Genomic DNA, 23,501 nt, shown 5'->3' with positions numbered 1-23,501 from the left:
AACTTTTTGAAACAGGAGACGGGAACCAAAATCAAGATTCCTCCGTGCCTGCCGCTGCATTTTTCCTCGTGAAATTCACCTGAAACTCGGGTGGAATTTTTTACGTCAACGAATTGTGGATTCGAAAATTCGAAACGATCGAGGAGGACACTTTTATCGGTAGAAGAGAAGGTACGTCGATTCTTCCGGAGGCATTTGGAATACGTAGCAGCGAAATCGCTCGATAAAGACTTTCGAGTCATGACCGAGGCATCGTTCAGAAATAAAACGTCCCGCAGGAGTAATAGCGTCTGCCCAGGTAGATCTACGACGGCGCGCGCGGAGTCATCTTCGCCGAGAGTTACTCTCGTCGGGGACAGTTGCTTCTACTTACGAGTACACGCGTGCACCCGGAATAAAGAAGCGGAGATAAGAGCACGGTGGGAACGGTGGAGGCGAGCGCGGCGGGCGCGAACGAAAAGGGAATAGAAGAAAATGGGACGCACGCGCGCGTTTCAACGAAATTGAAAAACGAGGGCACGCTGCAAACCGGAAGCGAAACAAAGCGTGGCGCAGTGAAATGGTACAAGGTGCACGGAGGGAGGTAGGGCTGCAGGTTGAAGTAAAAAGAAGCTCGAAGATGGAGGGAAAAGTAAGGGGAGAAAAGTTGTCTTGGGTAGAGTCGAGGAAAAAAGCCGAGACGAAGGGGATACGGCGGAGAAACGTTGAAAAAAGGGTGCGGGATGTAAGGCGAGAAATGATAAAGGCGGAAAAGGGACCCGTGGTACACACGCACTGAATATAAGCACGCGAGGACCCACGCGTTAACTCGAGCGAAAGGTGTGGATGGCAGGAGAAGGACGCCAGTTCACAGACGCGAAGGTCTACAATCGAGAAAGAGTAAAAAAAGGGTGGCGAGAGAGCGAAAGAGGACGAGGCGGAAGATTATAGGCACGTATTGGCGCATCGGCCCCCTGGGCTCACCCTATCCGCCCCCGTATAGCTGGTGCGGGGGTATAAATGTAATCCAGAAGCCAGACGTGACGTACATAGCTGCCTAGGACGCTCGCCTTCGTCCCTTCTTCTGCGTGCCCTCATCTCTACGGACTCTTGCCACGGGTACGCCGATATTGCGAGCAACGCGTACACGATGCGTCATACGTATCGCTACACCGTGTCCAGCGACACGCGATGGATTTGGCTCCGATCAGCCGAGCATTGTCGCGGAACAGGGTGCGTGGTCGGGGTGTTACGTGGCTTATTTCAATTTTTCCGTGGCAAATCCGAAGCAAATCTTCGGTTACGAGGCAACAACGGTCCTTAATTCCGGATGGAACCCGAAACCGGAGAGATTAGAGGCGTTGCCCGAAGGGAGAAGCGCGTGGTCGATCAAGCGATCAGAAAGTAACGCCATGACGGAGGCCAGGGGGTGGCCCGATTGGGAATCGCGAACACGTAGGCGCTTAACGAGGGTGCTCGTGCGGAGAGAGCGAAAGGAGCGGCCGAAATGTACCCCGACGATATGACTCCCGGAGATATTTCGATCCGCGATGGAACATCATCGGAGAGGGCTGCCACTATTTTATTGTATCCCCTGTATACGACCCGACTGTCCATCTCGGATGCTCATCGAGATCCTGCGCACGCTACGAACAAGAGTGGCTTGATATTATTTAGTACCACCCTAGGTTCGCTTGGCAAACCGAGCCGTGAAACATTGAGACATCGGATTTGTAAAAATCCGTGGAAGCTCTTGCTGTATTGTTTGTCAATCGAACGTGATTATGATACGATGAAGGTGAAAAAGCTGCGCGCAGGGAGCTAGCTGGTTGAGATAGCTATTCAATGAGACGATCGACGTTTATCATGCGACACCTACGTGTTGTTGCTTACGCGGCGCGGCGCGTATCAGCCAGCTCGTCGAGCCTGTAAAAGCAACGGGTTATGGAGTAATAACTCGACGTTGTGTGTCGCGGCGCGACACCAGGCCAAGGCAAACACACGGTTCACGGCTCGCCTGCACTTCCGTAAACTACAGACCACCCTCGGTTTACCCCTTTCCCTCTCTCTTCTCCCTGGTCCTCTCTCACTTTCTACCGCGACACATTACACGTTACTCTAAACGTATTCGCGCCCGGTATATTTAATTCAAAAAGCGTCTGGTGAATTTTCGGAACAGTTCGCACGCGTTGCTAAAAGGTGGAAAGTTTCGCACCGTTAATAAAATGCAGCGTCCGATATTTCAGCCGATATTTTGAATATTCCGGGGCGGAATACCCGCTGCGCGGTTCGCAGATGGTTGCAAACAGACGTACAGACTTACGTCATATCCGTAAAAGGGAAGGATGGTAAGATCTTGCCAAATACGCGTCGCTCTCTACGTCCGTCCGGGGTAACCGAACGTTCCACTAGAGAAGAGACGTCCGCAGGAGCGACCAATATCGTGTCCAAAGGAAGCGACGCGTATTCGCCATCTCTAGCGAGAGAATATGTCAATCCGGATACACGTTGCATCCGGAAGCATCGATAATGATCGCACGCGTGACGCGGCTCGACGCGGACATTTGAATTTTAAATCCATCCGCGTTTCAACGACGTCGCGCCGCGCACCCCCTCGTCGAAAGTTTTTTAACCGTGGAAATTTATGAACTCGCCCCCGAGTTGAGGTGGAAATCAACCGTCGAACGATAAAGAATCGCGAGCCACAGCTCGACGGCGCTCGATGATATCGCGCGTTTACAGCCGGCCGACATTATCAACGGCGAGCGTTTATTAACGCGTCGCGGCGCGCCTAACAACGCTCGCGCGGTGGAGCGACGCGGCTATGAGCGAAGTAGGCGCGATATCGAAATTTACAACGGGGCGAATTCGCTGAATCGCGAAGAAATTCGGTCACCGATAATCGAAGGGCGCGTCGCGTCCCGTCGCGGCACGAGATATTGCACGCTCGACGATATTTCATCGATAGCCCACCCACCCCTTTTCCTACCCCGCCCCATCGATTGTGCACGTGCACGTCGCAATATTGTGCCGTCAACGTTTAGCCCGATGTAGCGTGAGTCGGTCGTAATCATTTTTATCCGAGCAAATACTCGCCGGTCGGCGCTGTCCGTTCCTGCGCTACGATTCGACCGATCGATGAAAGTCTCCGGAGGATTTAGCCGTTACTTTCGACGAGGGGCCGTACCCAGGAAATAGAGTAGCCTAATCGCGGGGCCGCTTTCCCGTGGTATTTTCTCGACCTAGCCAAAGAGAAGGAGAAACAGAGAGAGAGAGAGAACAGCCAGAAAGGGGAGCGAAATATTGCCTTCGAACCGTTCCTTATTCTCCTTTTTGCAACATCCTCTCGCGTAACACGACATTTCGCGCGAAACATGTGACTAAAGCACATACTGAGCCGCGCCACCCCACGGAACAAGCTAATCTACTACGCGTTGTATATTCTACTTTCCTCGAAAGTCGTCGCTCCACTTTTTTTCTCCCCCGTTTAACCGCGTTTGCTTTCTTGTTCGTAACGCGAACGGGTCACTCGAACCCTCGGCTATTCGCAACCCCTTCGATGTTTCGCGCGAGCACAGAACCCAGCCGGTTAGTCCGGTGTCTCTAATCAGCTCTCACCCCCTTCATCACGTACGGCACCCTCTCGCCGGCGCAGATTTACGCCGACAACTCGACACCCGGTGTATGATTTCAGCCGCGGGACAGGGCGGCCGTAGAAGGGGAGTAATACGCTGCAATATTAAGTAGAGTTCCCGTTGGAACTCCGGCCTCCGGAAAAGGGAGTCGGAAAGCAAGCCGTGGGGGGGGGGGGGCGGGATGGGAAAGGGTGAGGGCGGAGGTTTGGGCTAAGACCCGTACTAAGGCAACGTGTATGCCAGACATGTGCGACCCGCACGACTTATATCTGTTACGGGAGAGTATCTCCCAGCGTGGATCGCAGACATAACACCTTCCCGTGGAACGTAAGGTTATAAATATATAACTGACGGTGCATTTTTTGGCGAGCTGAGTCGCGGGTAACGAGATCGTGAACGTGATATCGTGGTACATCCCTCTTCGACCCGAAATCCTTGCTTTCTGAACTCGATAGAATGGCGTACATCGAGTAACGAAGCCTTAACAAACGGACGAGTCGAGAAATTTGGCAGTGAAGTTATTACGAGAACTGATTGCGAGAAAACGATCTAGCCTGTCTTAAGTAGCGTTGCGTCTGACTAGACGCGTTCTACTCTACTGTGGTGTTTTAAACTGCTGCTCGCGGAGCTGACGCGACTGCGAATAGGCTCGCTATTAAGTTAAATTTAAGATATAACTTAACTTTGTCATCTTCGTATCTAAAGAATGTCTATTAAGTAACATCAGAACTCACGTTGCAGAACATAAACGGGCAATCAGACACGATGAGTATTTCGTATCGCCGGAGGTGTTGTGATTAGGTGTCAGTCACGTCATTCTCGTGGATGTATAGACGTGGAGATGTATGAAGATACAGCGCGGCTACACGCGTGGCAAACGTAGAGGGTGAGAACGTCGGGGGTGGCAACGTGTATGCCAGACATGTGCGACCCACACGACTTATATCTGTTATACGCGCGTATACAGTTCCATGTAGATGCGACACACGCGCGACTCGCCTCGTTGTTCGATTGCGTTGCGAGTATAACACGCAACGAGACGCAAACTTTATTCGTTCCTTGATAAATTCGAAAAAGCTCGCGCCGCGACGGGGGAATCGGGGACAATCGAGTATTTGTTCACAGTAGCTGACACGATTTTTCTCCCCCTCTGCGCCGTTATAATACCGCCGACAGATGTGAAAGGGTTTAATTGAACGTAAACGCGGCTGGATCTCCCGGCATTGTCGTCCGTGTAAACTCCAAAACCGGGAGGATTTTATCGCCGGCGCTAAAGGCGAGCCGCAGAAATTGTCGTAAATCGCTCGATTCAGCGGTACCGTCTTGAAAAATCCTTAGCCCCGGGATCAACGCGGTATAGTGTAATCCCCGCGGGGAAGCACGAAAATCTTTTTTAAAAACCGCCACCGTGTTCTTCCGCTCCGCCGCCCCTTTATTCTTATTGCGTCTGGCGCGTCCCGCGTACTTAAATTACTCGCGTTGCTAGCGGAATTATCCGCTCGTCGACCGCGCGAATTTATCTCGCATCGACATACTGCGGCCAATAAATTATCGTTCGAAGTGGTAAATTTTGTCGAGCGATCGGGCGTAAAATTTTGCGGCGCGCAATAGGTGCTGTAAATTATTGACGGGGCAATCGCATAATCGACCACCGCCAGTCTAATTGGGCGCGGTTAATCGAGTCAGAGAAAACGACCCGCGCGACGGTGAAAGACGGCGTTTCGTCAAAATCATGGACGCGCGACCATCGAGGCCGTGTATTTTGTCACGTACACGGGGATAATTCGATCGCGCTTAAATGTAGGAACCGGGTGGAGGGTGGCGGGCGTTCCCCGCGTTTCGAAGCAGTTCGAGTGAATTCAGTTTACCAGTTGCAGACAAATTAGCGGATCCTGGGTTATGTGCGTGTGTATACGTACGCGCGTGTCGAAAATGGTCGGGCGAGGGGGACGGGAAATTACGACGTTATCGTTCGTTACGCGCGCTACGATACACTTATCAATGGAACGCGGTAATGCGAACGAGTACCGAGCAGAATTATCGGTTTAGCGATCGAAACGATTAAAATTGCCGTTGCGCCGGTACAAAACTGACTATCAGGAGCCTGTCGATGGTTCGAGGGCCATCGAGCTAACTCGACAATTGATGAAATACAAGGAATTACGCGGTACAGATGTTTCGCGGTAAGTGCACGCCGATCGATGGGACGTGCTTCTGTCGAGCGAATTCTCCTCGGGTCCAGCAGCAACGTTTAAGCATCGCCATGAACGCGGTACACATCGACGGTAGAATTGCGCGAAACTATAAAAATGTTCGAACACAACGGAATAACGATCTGATTGCCGCTGAACAACGTGATTCATTACAGGGTAGTGCAACAAACGATCCGTTATAAACCTATTACCAGGTAATTAACGCCTGGAACGAAGTCGTATAGTTGAAATTAATATTCGCTGGCCCTCGTTGATGGGTTGCGAATCAAGGTCAAGCCGCGAGGCGATCAAATTGAAGAGAAAACGGAGCGGAGAACAGTAGTGGCGCGCGAAACATCAGCGGGACAGTTAACGTAGTCTAATTAACGAAGCTAATTATGTGCCAGCAGCGTAAGATGGCTGCGCATTCAAAACCGCGAACGAAAAGGGTCTATAATGGCAGTTTGTAGCTGGCTTTGCGCGAAATGTAATTAACACGCTCCGCGTCGCGTGCACTGTTCACGCTGCGCAAACTGTGAGCGTAAATAATGAAACGAACAAGTGTAAACCGATCCGGAAATGCTATAAACGAACAATAACGTATACAATCGAATTTATTCGATTGCATTTAAACAATTATTATTTACTCGCCTCCGAGTAGCATCGTCGTTCCGTTTCGAACTCGCCGTCCAAAATCAGTATTCCAAACGCGAAAGCGCGGAACGACTTTTTCCGAATTTCCCGGCATAGCTAATCAACATAATTGATTAACAGCCGGTCGTCGCGCGCTACATCGTCGTTCCCGCGGAGCAGGTACGCCCAAGCGGAGTGGAATCTTTGCATAGCCTAATTAACACCTGCCGCGCACGAAACTCCGCCTAATCTGACAACGTTATACGTTAAGGCGCTTGTTTTCGCCCCGGAGGGTATATAAACGCCTATATACGTATTGATGTTGGAGGGGTGGTAGGACTCGATGTAAATTCCGGAAGTCATGATGCAGCATTTCGAGAGGAACAGGAAGAGAATGATATTGAGACAGGGAGATGCTTCCGCTCTAACTTCACCCGTATGATTAGCCAATCTAAAATCAGAAACTCGCCACAGCAGGTGGAGAAAGAAACGCTCCCCCTCTGAATAATTTTCGAATAAACCGATAAGTTCAACGCGAGAAACGGAAAATTTCAAGCGCTCTAATCGCGATGTGAATCTTCCTCGCAACGAGCGAGGCGAGAGGGGTCATCTTAAAATTCGTCTATCGAATGGATCGATCGTTAATAACCGAGTTAATTATCGGGGAGGATCGAAAGGAAACCGGGTCCGATTATCCGGCGCGAAATAACGAGTACGCTTTTCGAACTCGTCACACACGAGGTGAACGGCACGTAGGGGTTCCATTGATCCTATATAATTTCGTAATAATCCCCTCGTGTACATTTCAAGCCGTGGCGAGGAAACCCTATGGAAATCACGTATCCGCTGATCCCCGACTAAGTTTATCTTAAATGAGTCCACCGGATAGTTATCGGTACGCGGGCAGCCCGCGCGGATCAATCGCGGCCGCGGCAAATGGAAAACTCGTTTCCGAAGCAGTTTGCTCAACGCGGACCCGAGAGATATACATTCGCGATCGAGCACTTCCCTCAGCTGGGCTCGAAAGAAACGACGGTCTGAAATAATTCGTGGCCAACGTCCCTCGTCGATGAAAAATCCAAGGAATTTTACAGCCTACCATCGATCCGTCCGGATAGCCACGTTACGCGTTTCTGCAAGGATCGTCGAGGAGGACCACGTTGGAAGACAAAACTGCAGCGTATCTTGGCCATGAATCTTGGTAACGATCCCCTCTGGTAATTCGTAGTCCGGATAGGGGTGCAACGACGCGTCGCAGACTCGAAAAAGTTTGGTCGCCTCAAGGAGAGCGTCGCGGAGGATTTTTCAGGGGAGACCAGTTGCTTTATCGGGATCGTATCGTTGCCGTTCAATTATGGAATTAACAACGTGAACGTTCGGCCCTTTCGGTCAGCTGCGTAATAAATGCTCGCCGTTACAACGATAACGGGCCGAATGAATGCAACGGATACCGGTATTTATGCGATCCAGATATCAGCGGAACAATAACGACCGCCACGGTATCGTACGTAAACGCGTGCGCGTAATTATTTTGGAATTAATGGGGATGCGCGCTCATTGCTGAAATACTGTTCGCCAGGATCGATGGAAAAGGAGTGAAAAAAGAAGGGGGTGAGTAAAAAATACGGGGAACAGCGGAGAGAGCTGGGGGCAAGGAGAACAGATTTGTTCGCTTTTCTATCGGGTACGTCCTGTTAATTGCCGCGTAAATTAAAAGAAGAAACCTCGATTTGAAAACATGAATTCAACTGATTCGTTCGATGTCGACGTCGAACGACACGCTTTTGTCCCGCGTTATTCTATCCTTTTCATCGGTACACGCTGTCCAATTGAATGGCACGAGTGTACGTACGAACGTACGTACGTACGCATACTTCGTTACAGCATTCAATGGGAAAGATGTTCGTTAGTTATACAAACGCGACTATCTTGCGGTTAACTTTAACGATTCTTACGCGCAGGAGGAAGAAACAAATGTCTCGAGATAATAGGCGTTCCTCCCGCTGTTCCCGAAAAGAGGAGAAAAAAAAAAAAAGAGGAAACGGAAGAAATACGCCACCTCGCGGAGACAATAAATAAAATTTGTCGTGGTTGAACGAGGAACCCGAGGGGGGTGGCGGGAAACGAAAAATGGAGCAAAACGTCTCGAAAGCGGATTTCGAAGCTATACGTAACGTTCCTTCCTTTATCTCGGTAATGAGTGGTTGTTCCCGGCGCTTGCTCCTTTTTTCTTCACCGCGATATATATCATGCCAGTAATACACAACACAGTGGCCGTGGAAAGAGGTGAAAAAAGAAAACCCGGCGGAAACGTCCTTGGCTGAGATATTTGTGTGAGAACGAAAAGATGGCGCGGCTTAAGGAATGTCTATGCCGTGCGGCAACAAGGGTCGAAAGGTGCGGGAAATATCGTAAAATGTAAATGTCGCGGATTCGCCATGATCCCCCGGGGAGAACTTCTCAATTTACCAATACATCGGAGCCCTTTTATCCAGCTTACGCTCGTTCACGCCTCGATTAGTTCCACGCTCGCGTACGTCCGCCGCCGTCGCGGGCTCTGAGATTAAAATTTCTGATCCCGATGCTCTCCTACATTTTACATGCAACGCCCGCCACCATCAGGGGAGGGAAAGGAGTAGGACGTCGGTACGTTTAAACGCGACGCGCCCTCATCCCATCGGGGAACAAACTTTTGTCCGGATCGAATCGTTCCTCTGCGAACCTCGTCAAAACTAGTCCGGAAAGGTCATCTATCTGGCGAACGAAAGGGCCTAAATTTTGTTCGTCCTATTTCCACCGTTTCAATTAAGGAAACTTTTCTCTCGGACTGCGACTACGGACGAAAAAACGGGAGCGGTTCGATGGAACGAGTCGCGAACGGTGGACGTGGTACGTATGTACGTAAATAGTTTCGCACGTTTCACGCGGGACGCTATTCAAACGTTTAGGGTAGGTAAACGGATTGTCCAGCGCTACGGAGAACACGCGGCAAGTTTTCCGCGTAATCGATTCGATTGTGCAATTCGTTTCGCTCCAATTCCAACGGGCGCTACTTGAGAGAGTTCCGTCGGCAAAAGTTACGCGTCGTCTGGAAAACGACTTTGTCGACGTAAACCGGGAAAAACTGTTCTCGCGACGCCCTCGACTATTGCGTTACGTTAACGTCTTGCCATCGAAACTCGCGACGACGCATCCCACCGGTCCCACACGCGAGGATCGAAACACACGGACGGTTGCATCCGAACTGTCCGCACGCGAACCAGGATGTGTATACACGGGATACACAGGAGAGTTAAGCCGTGTAAGATAGATGGTCCAGCCAAACGGCCCACCCTCGTCCCGAACGTTTCACTCGCACTTATGATATATGGCGACGCCGCTAAAAACTGGCAGGTGGGCTTCCACCCCTCGCCAACACCCTTCGTTCGCTTGGTTCCCACCTACATTTCCCGTCTTAGCTACCGGATAAATCGACGCGAGACCCGAACAATACTTGAGAGATTATACGCTCGTCGGACGCGCATCATCGTCGCCTCGAAAAACTCCGTATTCCTTGTTCCCGTGATCTATGGTCCCTCGCGAGTTGTCGCTCGCGCGATCGTTCTTGCCGCGGTTTGTTTCTTCGAGGATCGTTCGAAAAAATACACCACCCTCCCTCGCGACGAGTCCTCCGAGTGCTCGACAGCAATCGAGTGCTTTCGTTCGCCCGCGTTTCCCTGACTTTTTTTCTTTTCTTTCCTTTGGAATAACTTTGAACGTCCCGTAATTCTTGTTTTTCTTCATAACCGATATAAAAATACGTATATAAAAGTCTGAAGTGCTGTTAAGTTTTTCGCCAGAACGAGATGGTATTCGGTCGCGTCGAGAAGTAAGAGAGGAATAGTCACCACGTGAAAATTAACTGGAATCGTTTCAGGTTTTCCTCGACCGCTACCCTTAATACCCGGTCTTAACCCAGCGGCTGAAAAATAACCATCTGAGACGGAGTAACCGTCCTTCGAGTCGATTCATACTCGGATAGTCTGTTTCTGGTTTTCAATTTAAGCCGAGCACTTGACGGAGATTGAAAGTGCGGGACAACTAAAGTCCCGATGAACTTTCTTATTCCGATACGAAACGAAAGAATCGAAGGAACATTTTTTTTTTTTAACCAATTAGGTAACAAAATTTGCGTCCGGAGATTCATCAGCCCAAAAAGAGTTGAAAACTCTCGAAATACGTTCGAAAAAGTTTCGGGATTCCGGGAGATCCTGCTGCCTCCCCTGACGTAGTTATACACAGAGCAAAAGAGATATAAAACTTCGCGATTTCTTTTTTCTCGTCGTGCGACGCAGACCCGCGGAGCATCCTCCAACAGGAGAGACACTGAAAATGGAGTTTTCACTTAAATTAACTCTCCTCAAAGGGTAGAATCTACTCGCAGCAGCGCGAGGTTCGTCCCTCGTGTACGTTGCAAGGTGAACCACCCCCGGACGTGATGCTTGAATTAGAGAGCAAAAGAGAAAAAACTCTGGGACGATGTCGGATCCTTGATTGTTCGCTTAGGTCCATGATTTCTCATTGATTTTCAACGGTTCAATAAAACATCCTTTATTTGCTTTCTACTTGAACTAAGCAAATGCCAACATTATGGATCAGCATAATTGAAAATTAGTGCCATCGATCCGAACGATAAATTGGCTCGATCGTTATGTAGTGTGCATCCGTTCGTGCACGCAGGAATTTCGGGGAAAATTTCATTTCAAAGTCTACGAAGGTGCCGCGTGAATACCGGCAGGTATTTCGAGCTCTGCTTTGATTGCAAGTGCCAATTAACGTTGAGGTTGCACCGTCGTCATAGTCGTTATCGCCGACGTCGTTTCACGCGTGTACTCGCGTGCCCGCTAATCACGCCGACTGCAGCATGAAACCGCGACTCGTGGACCCTTAATGCCGAAGCGTATAAAAATGCAGCAAGGCCTTTCCATCCGTTATTTCTAAGCTCCTAAATGTTCAAAAAATTCTCTAAACACCGGAAGTGCGCGATCTTTCGGATCTCCTCCAGCTTTAGCGAAGAGCATCGATAGTCGAGAAAGGGCCAAAGTGTAAAGTAGAAAGTGCGAGTAAACAGCTTAAGATATAATGCGAGAAGCAACGATAAGTGTTATCTAAGGGGTGATTTTACTTTTGAAATTGATTTCCTAGCGAAGCTGGTTTTCCGTAGCTTCGCGAGCCGCTACCTTAAACGTGGCGAGGATAAGGATGAACCTGTTCGAGGACGAGCGGATTATACCGTCCCGTAACGGGTGAGGATGTAGGACGAGCCTAGGGACTCCGCCGCCCATCCTGCCCGGGGTTAACCAACATTTACATAGGCGCGAACGTAGACTGAATAACAATGCTTGAAACGGAGCTAAAACCAGCCGTACCGCTGCACCAAGACGGGCACGTTCATCATCCTTCTGTTAGAACGCATACTGGCTTCAGGGTGTTCAATTGCACCGTATGTGTATCGAACTTGCATAGAAATTAGGACAGGTGAATAAAACTTATTCGGTTAATTTATGCTGAGGGATGACGAGTGAATGGATTAAAGAAATATGGATCAATGAATAGACCCAAATCGATTCCATCCGTAAAGTCGATCGGTATAGGTTTCACGTACCATCATCCGTCGCAAATGATTTAAAAGCAAATGGACCCTTCATGGACCAACCAAGGAATAGTGGTCCCGAAAATAGCAAGTTCTACGTTTCATTGATCGAACCACGATTCAAGAGGACAAATTCTTGGCAATGAGTCCCATGTTCTAGGTATAGTCACGTTTGTAAAATAGCTTATCGAAACGTGAGATCGTTTAATGTAAAATAACGTAAAGAAACGTAAGAGGTAATGGGAAAAAAGTGTCACGATATAAGAAGGTATAAATAACCGAATCGTATTAAAATCCTAACTTTATTATATCACAACAGATTTTATTTTTCATATAATCGGAAATAGGCATTTATGATATACTATACAATGTAATATTTAAAGGTCGATTTTTATTTCGGATTCACGCGCACCATACTTTTTTTACGACATTTTGTTCACTATAGCTAAATGCAAAGAGTGCAGCTGACTTGTCCACTTATCGAGAGCGTTATAACGCGCTGCACATACAGATTTTTTATCCAATTCAAGCACTTGGTTTACCTGCATACAATTTGGCGTAGAATCAAGAAAATCAAATACCCCTGATTAATACAAAAATTTATCGCATTACCTGATCAATACGACCACGAATAGTACTATCCAAAATACAAGATACTAAGAGACTTTCAACCTCCGATACATCGATATTTAGTTCTTTACTTATGAACGGGATATAAATCCTTGTGTATGGTTTAATTAATTTGATCAAAACCTATAAAATTATGTAAATATACATTATTACAGATTTTTGAAGAACTCTGTAAAGAGTGGTATATATTCACTACATATACCTGTGTTCTTATATTACGTAGTAAATCTTCGATATGTTCTCTTATAAAGGGATCATCCATTATGTTATTTCTGTTTTGCTTTAGAATTAATTCAAACTGATTAATATCATTATTTTGATAGCTGACCACTAAATTTGTCATTGCTAAGATCTCTGGATCATTTTTATATGGCTTTGCCTCTTGAGAATCAAATGGATTGATACCAGATTTCATCAGCCTGTTTTCAAGTGAATTCAAATGTTAATAATCTATTTTATTAACATCATAACTACTTGCTAAATTATAGCTTCACTTGGCTCATTTGTACTTACATGTTTGCTAGTACTAAGTATTTCAAACATGTAGTACGTCTTGGCGACCCAGACTCATCATAATTCTTAAAAGCCTCAAAAAAATCAGTGTGTGCTCTTTCAAATTCACCTTCTCTTAAATGCATTTTGCCACCGCATTCTTTTGTAAATGGAAAAGAATTTTAATTCAAATTATTAGACAGGATAGTAAGTAGTTTCCAATACTTGAAAGTATACTACTGTACCTCTAATTACTCCCATTATCAATGGATGAGGTATTGCACTTTTAATGTGTAAGCTTTGTTCATATAAGGTCTTTAGTTTTTTGTTATTTTTTTGTGCAGTATACATTTGTATTTCTAATGCATAAATCTCTAAGAGTTGTGTTCCTTTCTTCAGATCATCCTCCCCATCATCGGTCTAATAAGACATTACACATGTTTATGTCAGAACATATTATATTCAATGCATTAACATGCGATCTAAAAAACGCACCTGGCAACTCTGATGAAGTTGTTTCAATATTTTGGCTAATTTGTTAAAATCTGATCGATCAAAGTACAGTTTTCCCAACTTTGTATTAGTCTTAAACCATAACCTATCATTTTTAGCATCCTTTAATGCATCTAATGTAGTTTCATAAAAATCTTGTAATAATTCCATCTGTAAAATATATGACAAGCAAGTAGACGAACATACCCATAAACTCGACTAACCCACAATTTAGGTTTTATGGTTACTCACATTTTTCGAGGTACTAATATAATCTAAGATGGAATTTATAGATTTTTCTGAGTGATTTCTGGTAACTGCACTTTTAATATAAGTTAATAATTGCTTATACCTTGCCATCATTTCCTTATAATTACCCTAAAATAATGAAACTCTATAGCCATAAGTATATTTTGCACGACATTAATCTAAGAACATACCAATTTAAAATTAATTTTTATCATTTGTTTCAAAGCTTTAAAACCCCATTCACCCTTCTCCCCTCCTTCCAAATCCAAAACTTTCTGAAAACTTTGTAGAGCTGCTTTCGGATCATCCTCCTTCAGAGCCTTACTATTGTAATATTGATTTTCTAAATCAACATCCGGCTCTGAATTTGAGTCTTCTGAATATTCCTAAAAATATTACGAGAATAACATCACCTCGAAATTATACCCTCTCTAAAACGATTTGTTATTGACGCGTGAAACGAGGAGAAAAGTAAAAAAAGATCATCCTTAAGACATCAGTATAACCTAAAAGAGTATAAACTGTGATACAACATCGATATTCTCATCATTATTGACAAAAAAATCTAAAGAATTATTACTTTTTACTGCACAAACGTTACGAGATACCTTGGAAACTATTTTTAAACTTCATATACGTCAAAATGAAAATCCTAACCTATCTATTAACCGAAACGTTCCTTAATGCACCTGTGCTTCTCTTCTAAGGATACAAATACTCACAAGACCATAATCTTCTTCCTCCTCGCACATAAAATCATCCTCGCCGTCTGACATTTTTGGTAATACTTAAACAGTTTCAATTGTAAAAATAAAATGTTCTTACTACCCTGTTGACAACTGCAAGCACAGACAAGTTTGTATTTTGAAATTCACATCTATGCACACACCCTACACGTGTGCTTTATGCAATTTGTAGACTGCGGTGATACCATGCCAATATAGTGTTCAGTGTTGCAAAAAGGTTGGCAGAATGTAGGGACTTTCGAACTGATTCGGGTACCCCTATAATCCCATATAATTTTTAACAAAGTTTACGCACATATTTATTCGATGGTCGATGTTTTCCACTAAGATGTATAGAAATGATCGTATAAATTTTATTTCCATTTATTTAAAGCAACAGTTTTAATGATAGAAGAAAAAATGCTTACGGCATTATACTAGTGACCTGTCAAATTCTCACTAATTTCACTTCGTAGTCTATGTTTTTGTCACCTCAATAGGTTATGTTTCTGATTACAATATGGTTAATTCAAACGAATTATCAGATAAACCGATACTTTATGAGCTACTAGAATATTTCGTTCGAAAGCAAGAACCAGAATTAATAGTAAGTGTCCATCTACACGCTCAGAAAGATAATTACCTTACATCTGCCTACATATAAACGCATTTACAAAATCATTTTAGAGATGCAAAAACGACGTTGTAATACTACCTACGACCGGGACGATTAAAAATGCACTTAGATATCTCAACAACAGATACTCTATACCAGAAAGTATATCGCAACAAATTAGTCTTACTCTACCATGGAAGTTTGCAATTAGAGACTGTGGACGTTTGCTTGCTGTTCTACAAGAGAACGTAATAGAAATTCGGAAAGCGAAAGATGAATATTCCTCAATTGTTGGGAAAGCTTCTGGTGACTGTTTCTTCGATATGTAATTTTAATCTTTAAGGATTCATCGTTTCTAATGTATTTATCTTTCCAGTACCAAAAGATGCTTTCCCACAGTGGCGGAAATTGGCTTGGAGCCCAGATGGGACGCTTTTAGTATTAGCATCCAGCAATGGTTATACCTCATTTTTCAATGCCTTAGGAAATAATATTTTTAATATTAATCCAAAGACAGTGTCCCAGAATCCCCACATTCTAGAAGCCGGCGATGCAATAGCATCTATGATATTTCTTAAACCAAGAACAAAACCTGAGAAATGGTCTTATGAGTTTCTGCTAATCACGTACAGTGGTTTAGTCAGATCATACCACATCTCAGTTATTAATGGATTTGAAGCCAACTATGAATTCTCTTTTGGCACTTTCTACAAGAATGGAATAAATGCAGTTATTTATGATGAAAAACACCATTTATTCTATGTTGCTGGAAATACGCTAACTCAAAAATTAATGGTAATTAATTTTCATATCAATGCACAGAATGTAACATTTTTAATTATATATAACTTTACAGTCATCAGCTTCAGATAGCGGATTGACATCGTGGAGACCTCTAAATGAACATCCATATTGCAAGCTATCATTTAGTTTCGATGACGATTCAAAACCCAAATCAAGATTTTCCATATGGAACATTATTCCAACATTGAGCTTACTGCCAGAATCATTAATATTTAAGATAAAAATTTCCCCAAATAATAAATTTTTAACGTGTTTACATACGGATGGTTCAATATCTTTGTGGAGATTACCTACTCTATTGATACAAAAAAGATGGAAATTATCAGAGCAACCAGATTTTAATATACCTAATCCTTTAGGGCACGCAAAACCAAAAAAATTTCCACCAGGTGTTACCGAATTCCATCCAATAGATATTGGCTGGTGGTCCGAAGAGGTAGCTTTTACTTTTTCTGGTATATATTTATGTACAAACGTGTAAGGACATTAGCTCTAACATATTGATATTCTAAAAGGCAATTATAATCGCAAGATGTTCGGGATCTACATCTGTGTGTTCTACAAACAACTTGAAGAATCTTTTAGGATCAAGCCCTGAATTTTTAGCTGGACAGCCACAAATATGTGAGCTTGGCCCTGATCGAGGCTTTTTATGTCTAGATTGCGAAACGTATATAACAAGTAAAAAACGAAACAGAGAATCTACTGCAGAAAATCAAGTAACAGGTTCGTTTCTCAGCTTTCGATTGATTAACGGTATAGACATCGTGTGTATCGCAATAAAATATATTTTTTGAATTTTTAAGAAGCTTCATCAGAAAGTGAAGATGAAGATGATGAATCAGAACCAACCAGTATATTAAATTATACCACAAATTTAGTGCAAAGTACATTGTATTCTATCACAGACATTGAAAGATTTCAACCTAAAAGGAAGAAGTCGAGAGTACTATTTAGAACGTATAGAATCCTCGGACTTAAAAGTACAACACCGGAAGAGCTTTATTCAAGAAAAATCGATATAGAGGTATTATAAAGTACTTACGAAATCGAATATATATTCAATTAAATTGAACGAAAAATTATATTACAGGAATATGAAGAAGCATTAGCTTTAGCTAATATGTATAATTTAGATACAGATCTGGTTTATCAAACGCAATGGCGAAAGTCGGAATTATCTTTAAACGCCATTCAAGAACACTTGAGTAAAGTTACAAAAAGATCATGGGTCTTACATGAATGCATTACGCGAGTTCCAGATACTATTGAAGCTGCGAGAGAATTGTTAAATTTTGGATTAAAAGGTGCTAACTTAGCAACATTAGTAGCGATTAATACTTGTGATAACGGGAAATTTGTAACAGACAGCAGTGATGACGATTGGAATGAAGTGGATGAAGCTAGTGCCAGTTTAAGACAGGTACAAAAAATAAATCAGGTGTTTGCAAAAATTGATATCAATAATTTATCGGAAGCACAGAAGGACTTAATTAAGTATAGAAGAAAACTTCTAGATCATTTGGATAAATTACTCACGTACGAAATTATTTTGGATTCTTTGTCAAAGTATGATAAAAAGTTTTACGAAGAATTCCGACAGCTCTCAACTGTTGAAAATGCGATTAGATTCGCGAAAAATGGAGATTGTCGGGGGGTTGAAATCATGTTCACATATCATGGTGAAAGTTTGCTACCTCATTGGTTGGCAATTATTAGTTTCTTCCCAGAAACGCTAGACCCACTGAAGTATAAAAAACTTTTACCAGAATGTGACACAGATGGGCTATTGTTTCTACTCGACCAACGTGAACTGCGACCAAAAGATTGGTCCGAGAATGCTCAATTCAATGAGATAATTAATTTTGAAAATGACGATAAGTCACAACTACTTTATGAATATGATCCATCTTTATCTATATATAGAAACACTTTCCTTACGTCAGAGTTACTACAGAAATGGTACGAGTCGCGAGCTTATCAAATCGAAAGAAATAGTTGTATGGTTGACAATGCTTTGCAGCTAATAAAAATTGCTAAATCCCACAATATCAGTGGTCTTGAGAACTTATTATTGGACTTGGAAACCCTAGACGACCTTATTTACAGGGTTTACCTAGAAGATGTGTCTTTAGATGAATTGCAAAAGTTATCTAATTTGGAAAAAATTAAACTATTAATGAGCATGACTACCGAAAAAAGTTTTGTCGAAGATATAAAAAATTTTCTATTGCCATTTATAAAAAGGAGACATCAATATCTGGCCGGTGAATTACAAAAACATTTGCTTAGTGATTATTTAGTATCCATTAGTACAGAAGACCTAAAATTGCCGGTCAAACTTTTCGAATACTTGAAGCAATCTCACGATAATGAGATTCTTCAAATGATAGAAGATGTTGCTACTTTGGCGTTAGACTGTATATACGCTTGCAATGATCCTGACATATACGAAAAGGCAGTGTTCATTATTGATTCAATTGCTAAAGATCGCGGTGGAAGGAGAACGAGTGGTGTATCCACTTTACTTGAAGAGCTCGATAGAGAACTAGAATGTACAAAAATCTTAAATAAATACGGTGTTAAGACTACGTTAAACGAATTGCGGAAGAATAAGAGTAATCCTGAAGCTGCTAAAGAGCTACTGATCCAAATGGCTAGAAGTTTAAATAAAATGTAAGCAGTTAAACTTTTTGTTTCGTTTTTTTAATACTCTTTCTAGAGGTGTCTTATGCTTACAGTTTTGCATGTTTCTTTTAAGAATTCCACCTCCAGATGAGAAACAATGGGCTCAACTGTTGAATGAAATGTTGGAAATTCATGGCCTGATTTTTACTTGTGTCGATATAGAAAAATGTTTCGAAATCTGTGTATCGGCACGGCTGGTGTCGGGCGTTAAATCTAATATACAAAGTTGCGCAGCTTTAATCGAGACTAAAAAAAGCGAACAATCTTTGTTGAAAGTGTCTTACGAAAAAGCGGTGAATTTAATCTTAGATGCCAGTAAAGAGTATTTTAATAGCTCCAAATCCTTGACCGACTCTAACATGGAGTTAGCTAGGTGAGTATTTTATGATGATCGGGTTGGATAAAAAATCGAAATCAGCAATATCTTTATCACACTGTCGGACCTCAACAACAGCGTCGATATAAAAATTATACTTTCTTCCACGACTTCTTTCCAAACCGTGTCTTCCGGCTCGACAAAGATACGTACCGATCTTCACGTTGTATTTCGTAATTTCTGCAATTTATGTTATTTTTTCAGAGCTTGTCTTCATCTTATTGCTGATGACAATGCACAGATAAAAGAAGAATACGATCTTATTAACTCGCTTCAAATTTTAAACGAATTTAATATCGATATATTACCGCTTCAAGTGCGATTAATGCAAGACAGGTTGAAATTGATAGAAGACTGTTTGAACAAACGGGAAGACGCCCATAAAAGTCGTCAGAGATTGTTAACATTGGCAAGTTACTTGCGAATAGAAATGAATAACAGCAGAGCACGAGAAGGAAAAGTTCTGGAATTAATTGCAAAGAAAGCGCTCGAGGTAGAATTCTGTTTCGAACTTACTACTTATTATTTGATACTAACTGTAATCGAACTGTAATGTGATTTTATAGATAAAGGATTTTACTGTCTGCGCTGCCACTTGCCAGCAACTGATGCAAAATAATTACATTCCTGCCTGGACAGTAGCGTTAGAGTTAGGATTTTGTGAATCTTACAAAGACCTAAAAATCAGACAGAAATGTTTCTGGTTCGCAATAAACAATGGACCTAGCGATATATTAAGCAAAGCGCTAGATCAGATACATCTAATAGAAATACGAATGTTGCATAAAAATTTAGAGCTGTGGATACCAGCCGAAACACCATCTGATGACTTGAACGACGCGGATAGTGAAGAGGAGTTTATAGACGCGTTAACTACCGTAAGAAATCTAACAAAAATAAGAGAATATCATCAACAACGCGAACAATCTAATCACACTGATTTATTCTCGATTTATAGCCACAGGTAGAAACTAAAGAATTCATACCAAAAGTATTAGAAGCTTCTACCGACATAGTTAAATCGTCCGCAAACATAATGAAGAATTCAACGTTTGGTTTAATAAAAAATGTGAGCGACACGAATTTTTGGAAATCTAGATTAAAGTTTAATTTCACAAATGGACGAGATAGCGATGCGGGGTACGACGGTGAAGAGCAACCTGTGGAAGATGATAACGTCCAAAGTTTTCCATGCTTTTATAAAGATTCGCATAAAAATTGTAGGCTTAGCGATCTCGATACAAAATATGTGAATTATTCTATGCCAGATGTGCAGAATACACAGCTAAAATGCTGTCGTGCTTTTTTAAGAATAACTATGTTAAACGAATCTTTGTGTTATGGATTAGAAGTGAGCGATATCAATCATTGTAAGTATTCTACGTTAATTTAAGCGTAAGCGTAAAACCCAAATGCCCGTCCAGTGACCATTTCCTTCTTATATTTCAGTATTTTTAGAATGTGCAAAGTACACTATACAGCAAGACTGGTTACTGGGGATGGCATACTTGTTTAGTACTCAAAAAACATGTATAGGAGAGGTGCATAAGCTTTTTACAGAATTACCGCGAACGAAATTATACATTGAAACTGCAATGTATTATTATAGCTTGGAATTATATAAGAGCTTATATACAGATTTCAAAAACTTATATTTATTCAATCCGTTAAGCCTTATCTGGAAAGCTTCGAGTATAGCACACAAATGTAGAGATCCTACCATTTATAAACACTTTAAATATTGGCAAATACGTTTATTCCATAGTTATGGTATAAAAGACGCAGAGAGCTTTAAAGCAAATGAAGAAATTAAAGATAGCGATATTAAAAGTTATAAAAGCACGGATGTTCTTGATGCAGAACTTATTCAGAGTGCAAGTGTACCTATCGATGAATTAGAGGATGAAGGGAATTTACACCATGGTAGAAAAAGTAAACTGAAGCAGAATTTGGCTGAGTTCGACGATAAAAATGACTTGGAATGGACCGATGACTGGGGTAACTTCTCAGACGAAGATATAATAGAGAATGTCGGGAGTAAAACGAATCTTCTGGACCAACAATTGTACATGGAAAATGTCTCTTTGTTAAAAGATATCGGGGAATGCGCGACAGAGAAAGATCGTTTCGAGGCTTTCGAAGACTTGTTTAATAAAATACGAAGTGTTGATCATTTTTACGAGGTGAAGAAGCTGCTGTTGCAATGGCCGAAATTCGAAGATCCTGAATATATGAAAGTGAACAAACATCCAATTTTAAAAATGATGAAGATAGTTAACGTTTATATAGCGGAGGAGGACAAAAACAAGCAAAATAAACTAGTTCTTCAGGAATATAAAGATTTAATAGAGGCATTATCTTCGACAAGCGTAAGTTCGAGTGTACGAGTATACAATTAAATTATAATGACCCTGTCGAATATTATCAATGATTTAAACTATTTGTTATAGATGCTCAAAGAATTCTTGAACGCGGAAGAAATTCCGCTTGAGCATGCAATTTCTATTAGATTAAATACAGATTGCGCGGAATTACACGAAGAAGCAATAAATATTCTCAAAGAAAGACATAAAGTACGTACAAGAATGTACCTTAGCAAGTATTTATATACAATTATTATACTATTATTTAAATAATGTCTGTGTTACAGGAATTAACATTATCAGCACCAATATTAGAAATGTTGTTTTTGAAAAACTTAACAGCATCCTTCCACCCAAATCATGAAGTGTACGGTCGAATTATTGAACACGTTCTTGTGAATCGATCTCTTACGAACGTGAGGGAGAATGCAGAAATTCTCGTAAAGGAATTAAAGAAAAGGAAAGAAATAGCCCATGCCTTATGCATAATTCGACTAATGGAAGATATACCGCCGTCTTTATGCACGTTTGATACTTGTTACGAACTTCTAATGAGAAAATAATTTTATTCATTCCTTTAAAATACACGCAAGACTGTAATTTATCGTGCGTTTCATTCACGAGGTATAAATGAATCTTTCTAAGGGAAATCGATCGAGATTTTCAACTCGATCGAAGCTAGCTGGAAACTGTTAGACTCGCGTGTATATTAAACACTTTTAAACCGATATGTATATATTATGAATATTTGTTACGAAATGTCTTATTTGTAAATATAAATGTGATATAAAAATATAGACACAAAGGTGTTGCAGGATTTTTAGCACTCACCATTGCTGTGTGCGGCTTCTGTCCGACTGTTCAGGGCCCTCAGCGAAGTCGTTTCTGGTAATCCAATTTAGTTCCCTGTGAAGCCACTTAACACGCACTAACTTATCACTCACTTAATTAAAAACAAACTAATATTTTACGAAACAAATACAATTTTTACACGCACTACAATTTCTACCCGTGGCGCCATTTTCGAACCGCGCTCAAACTGGTCGCACATAATTGTCGACAGTGAAGTAAACTGCTGAGAAACTGGTGCCATCTCTTGAAGGAGTGCTGAAACTAGTCAGTAATTACTTCAGTACTTTTTGCAAAGATGACGCTAGTAGTTCTTGAGAGTTCACTTCGCTGTCGATAATGCTGAGCGACCAGTTTGAGCACTTTTTACAGAGATGGCGCCATGGGTTCTACAGTAGGGTAGGTAACATCTGTCTCACTCTTTCCTATAGCTTTCTTATATATCTTTCTCTCTCTTATCTCTAAAGCGGCAGATATAATTTAAATTACTCCTTTTACACAATCGCACGTAAGGAATTTCTTCATTTAATCAGCAGTACTCTAAAATTCTGCAATTAAGATGAGACAGAGGAGCAGAGAGAAGGAAAGAGAAGCGAAAAGGAAGTCAGGAAAGCAATAGATGTGTAATATACATGATGATTTATTAATCGTATGACAAATTTTTACAGCTGATGCTAGACCTCAAAAGCAGCAAAGAAGTTCACATAAACCTAGGTCCAATTTGCAGAAATGACAGAGAATCTTCATTGAAGCCCTACAAGGGTGAGGAGTGGAGTCTTGTGTAAAAATTAAGAAGATCCTATTCTGGTACCTCGTAAGTACTGATTGACATTATTGTCAGATAACGTTCGCAATAAACGAAAGTGGGGCACTACAAGGCATCTATTACTACTACTATGATAGATTATCCTTGATAATATATGTATTAATGCAGATGTGAGCATTAACTCCATTTGACTTCTTATGCGCAGAGTCCAAACTGCAGACAAAGTTCATATTTATTATCTTTGTAACTGGAAATGACGTATGTAGATGCTGTGTTGGTCGATTATTCCTAATGTAATGACTTGACAAACACCGTAATTAATATTTATTATAAAGACCACGAAAAACAACCGTAAAGTGAAAACTACTTCACTGCAATCA

The 23,501-nt window shown here is 42.2% G+C and overlaps 2 protein-coding genes across 2 annotated transcripts; one reads left to right on the top strand and one right to left on the bottom strand.

Annotated features, from left to right (window-relative positions):
• Window positions 1-12,354: 12,354 nt before the first annotated feature.
• Alien (COP9 signalosome complex subunit 2 alien) lies at window positions 12,355-14,831 on the bottom strand. The gene is made up of 9 exons (XM_076895329.1): window positions 14,657-14,831; window positions 14,126-14,320; window positions 13,938-14,063; window positions 13,689-13,856; window positions 13,439-13,613; window positions 13,215-13,353; window positions 12,904-13,120; window positions 12,684-12,824; window positions 12,355-12,613 (listed from the first exon to the last, which is right to left on the bottom strand). The coding sequence occupies exons 1-9, from the start codon at window positions 14,708-14,710 to the stop codon at window positions 12,494-12,496; spliced, it is 1,335 nt and encodes a 444-aa protein (XP_076751444.1). The 5' UTR covers window positions 14,711-14,831; the 3' UTR covers window positions 12,355-12,493.
• Window positions 14,832-14,973: 142 nt separating this feature from the next.
• LOC143423920 (NBAS subunit of NRZ tethering complex) lies at window positions 14,974-22,297 on the top strand. Its single transcript, XM_076895568.1, has 14 exons — window positions 14,974-15,266; window positions 15,347-15,581; window positions 15,652-16,070; window positions 16,132-16,515; window positions 16,595-16,805; window positions 16,886-17,106; window positions 17,173-18,755; window positions 18,841-19,140; window positions 19,348-19,636; window positions 19,710-20,021; window positions 20,102-20,513; window positions 20,593-21,512; window positions 21,594-21,716; window positions 21,794-22,297. Exons 1-14 carry the CDS (start codon window positions 15,180-15,182, stop codon window positions 22,067-22,069), a joined length of 5,772 nt encoding a protein of 1,923 aa, XP_076751683.1. The 5' UTR covers window positions 14,974-15,179; the 3' UTR covers window positions 22,070-22,297.
• The last annotated feature ends 1,204 nt before the right edge of the window (window positions 22,298-23,501 follow it).

The sequence above is a fragment of the Xylocopa sonorina genome, chromosome 5 (genome assembly GCF_050948175.1).
Source record: "Xylocopa sonorina isolate GNS202 chromosome 5, iyXylSono1_principal, whole genome shotgun sequence".
Taxonomy (NCBI): domain Eukaryota; kingdom Metazoa; phylum Arthropoda; class Insecta; order Hymenoptera; family Apidae; genus Xylocopa; species Xylocopa sonorina.
This window is presented reverse-complemented; position numbering and strand designations above follow the sequence as displayed.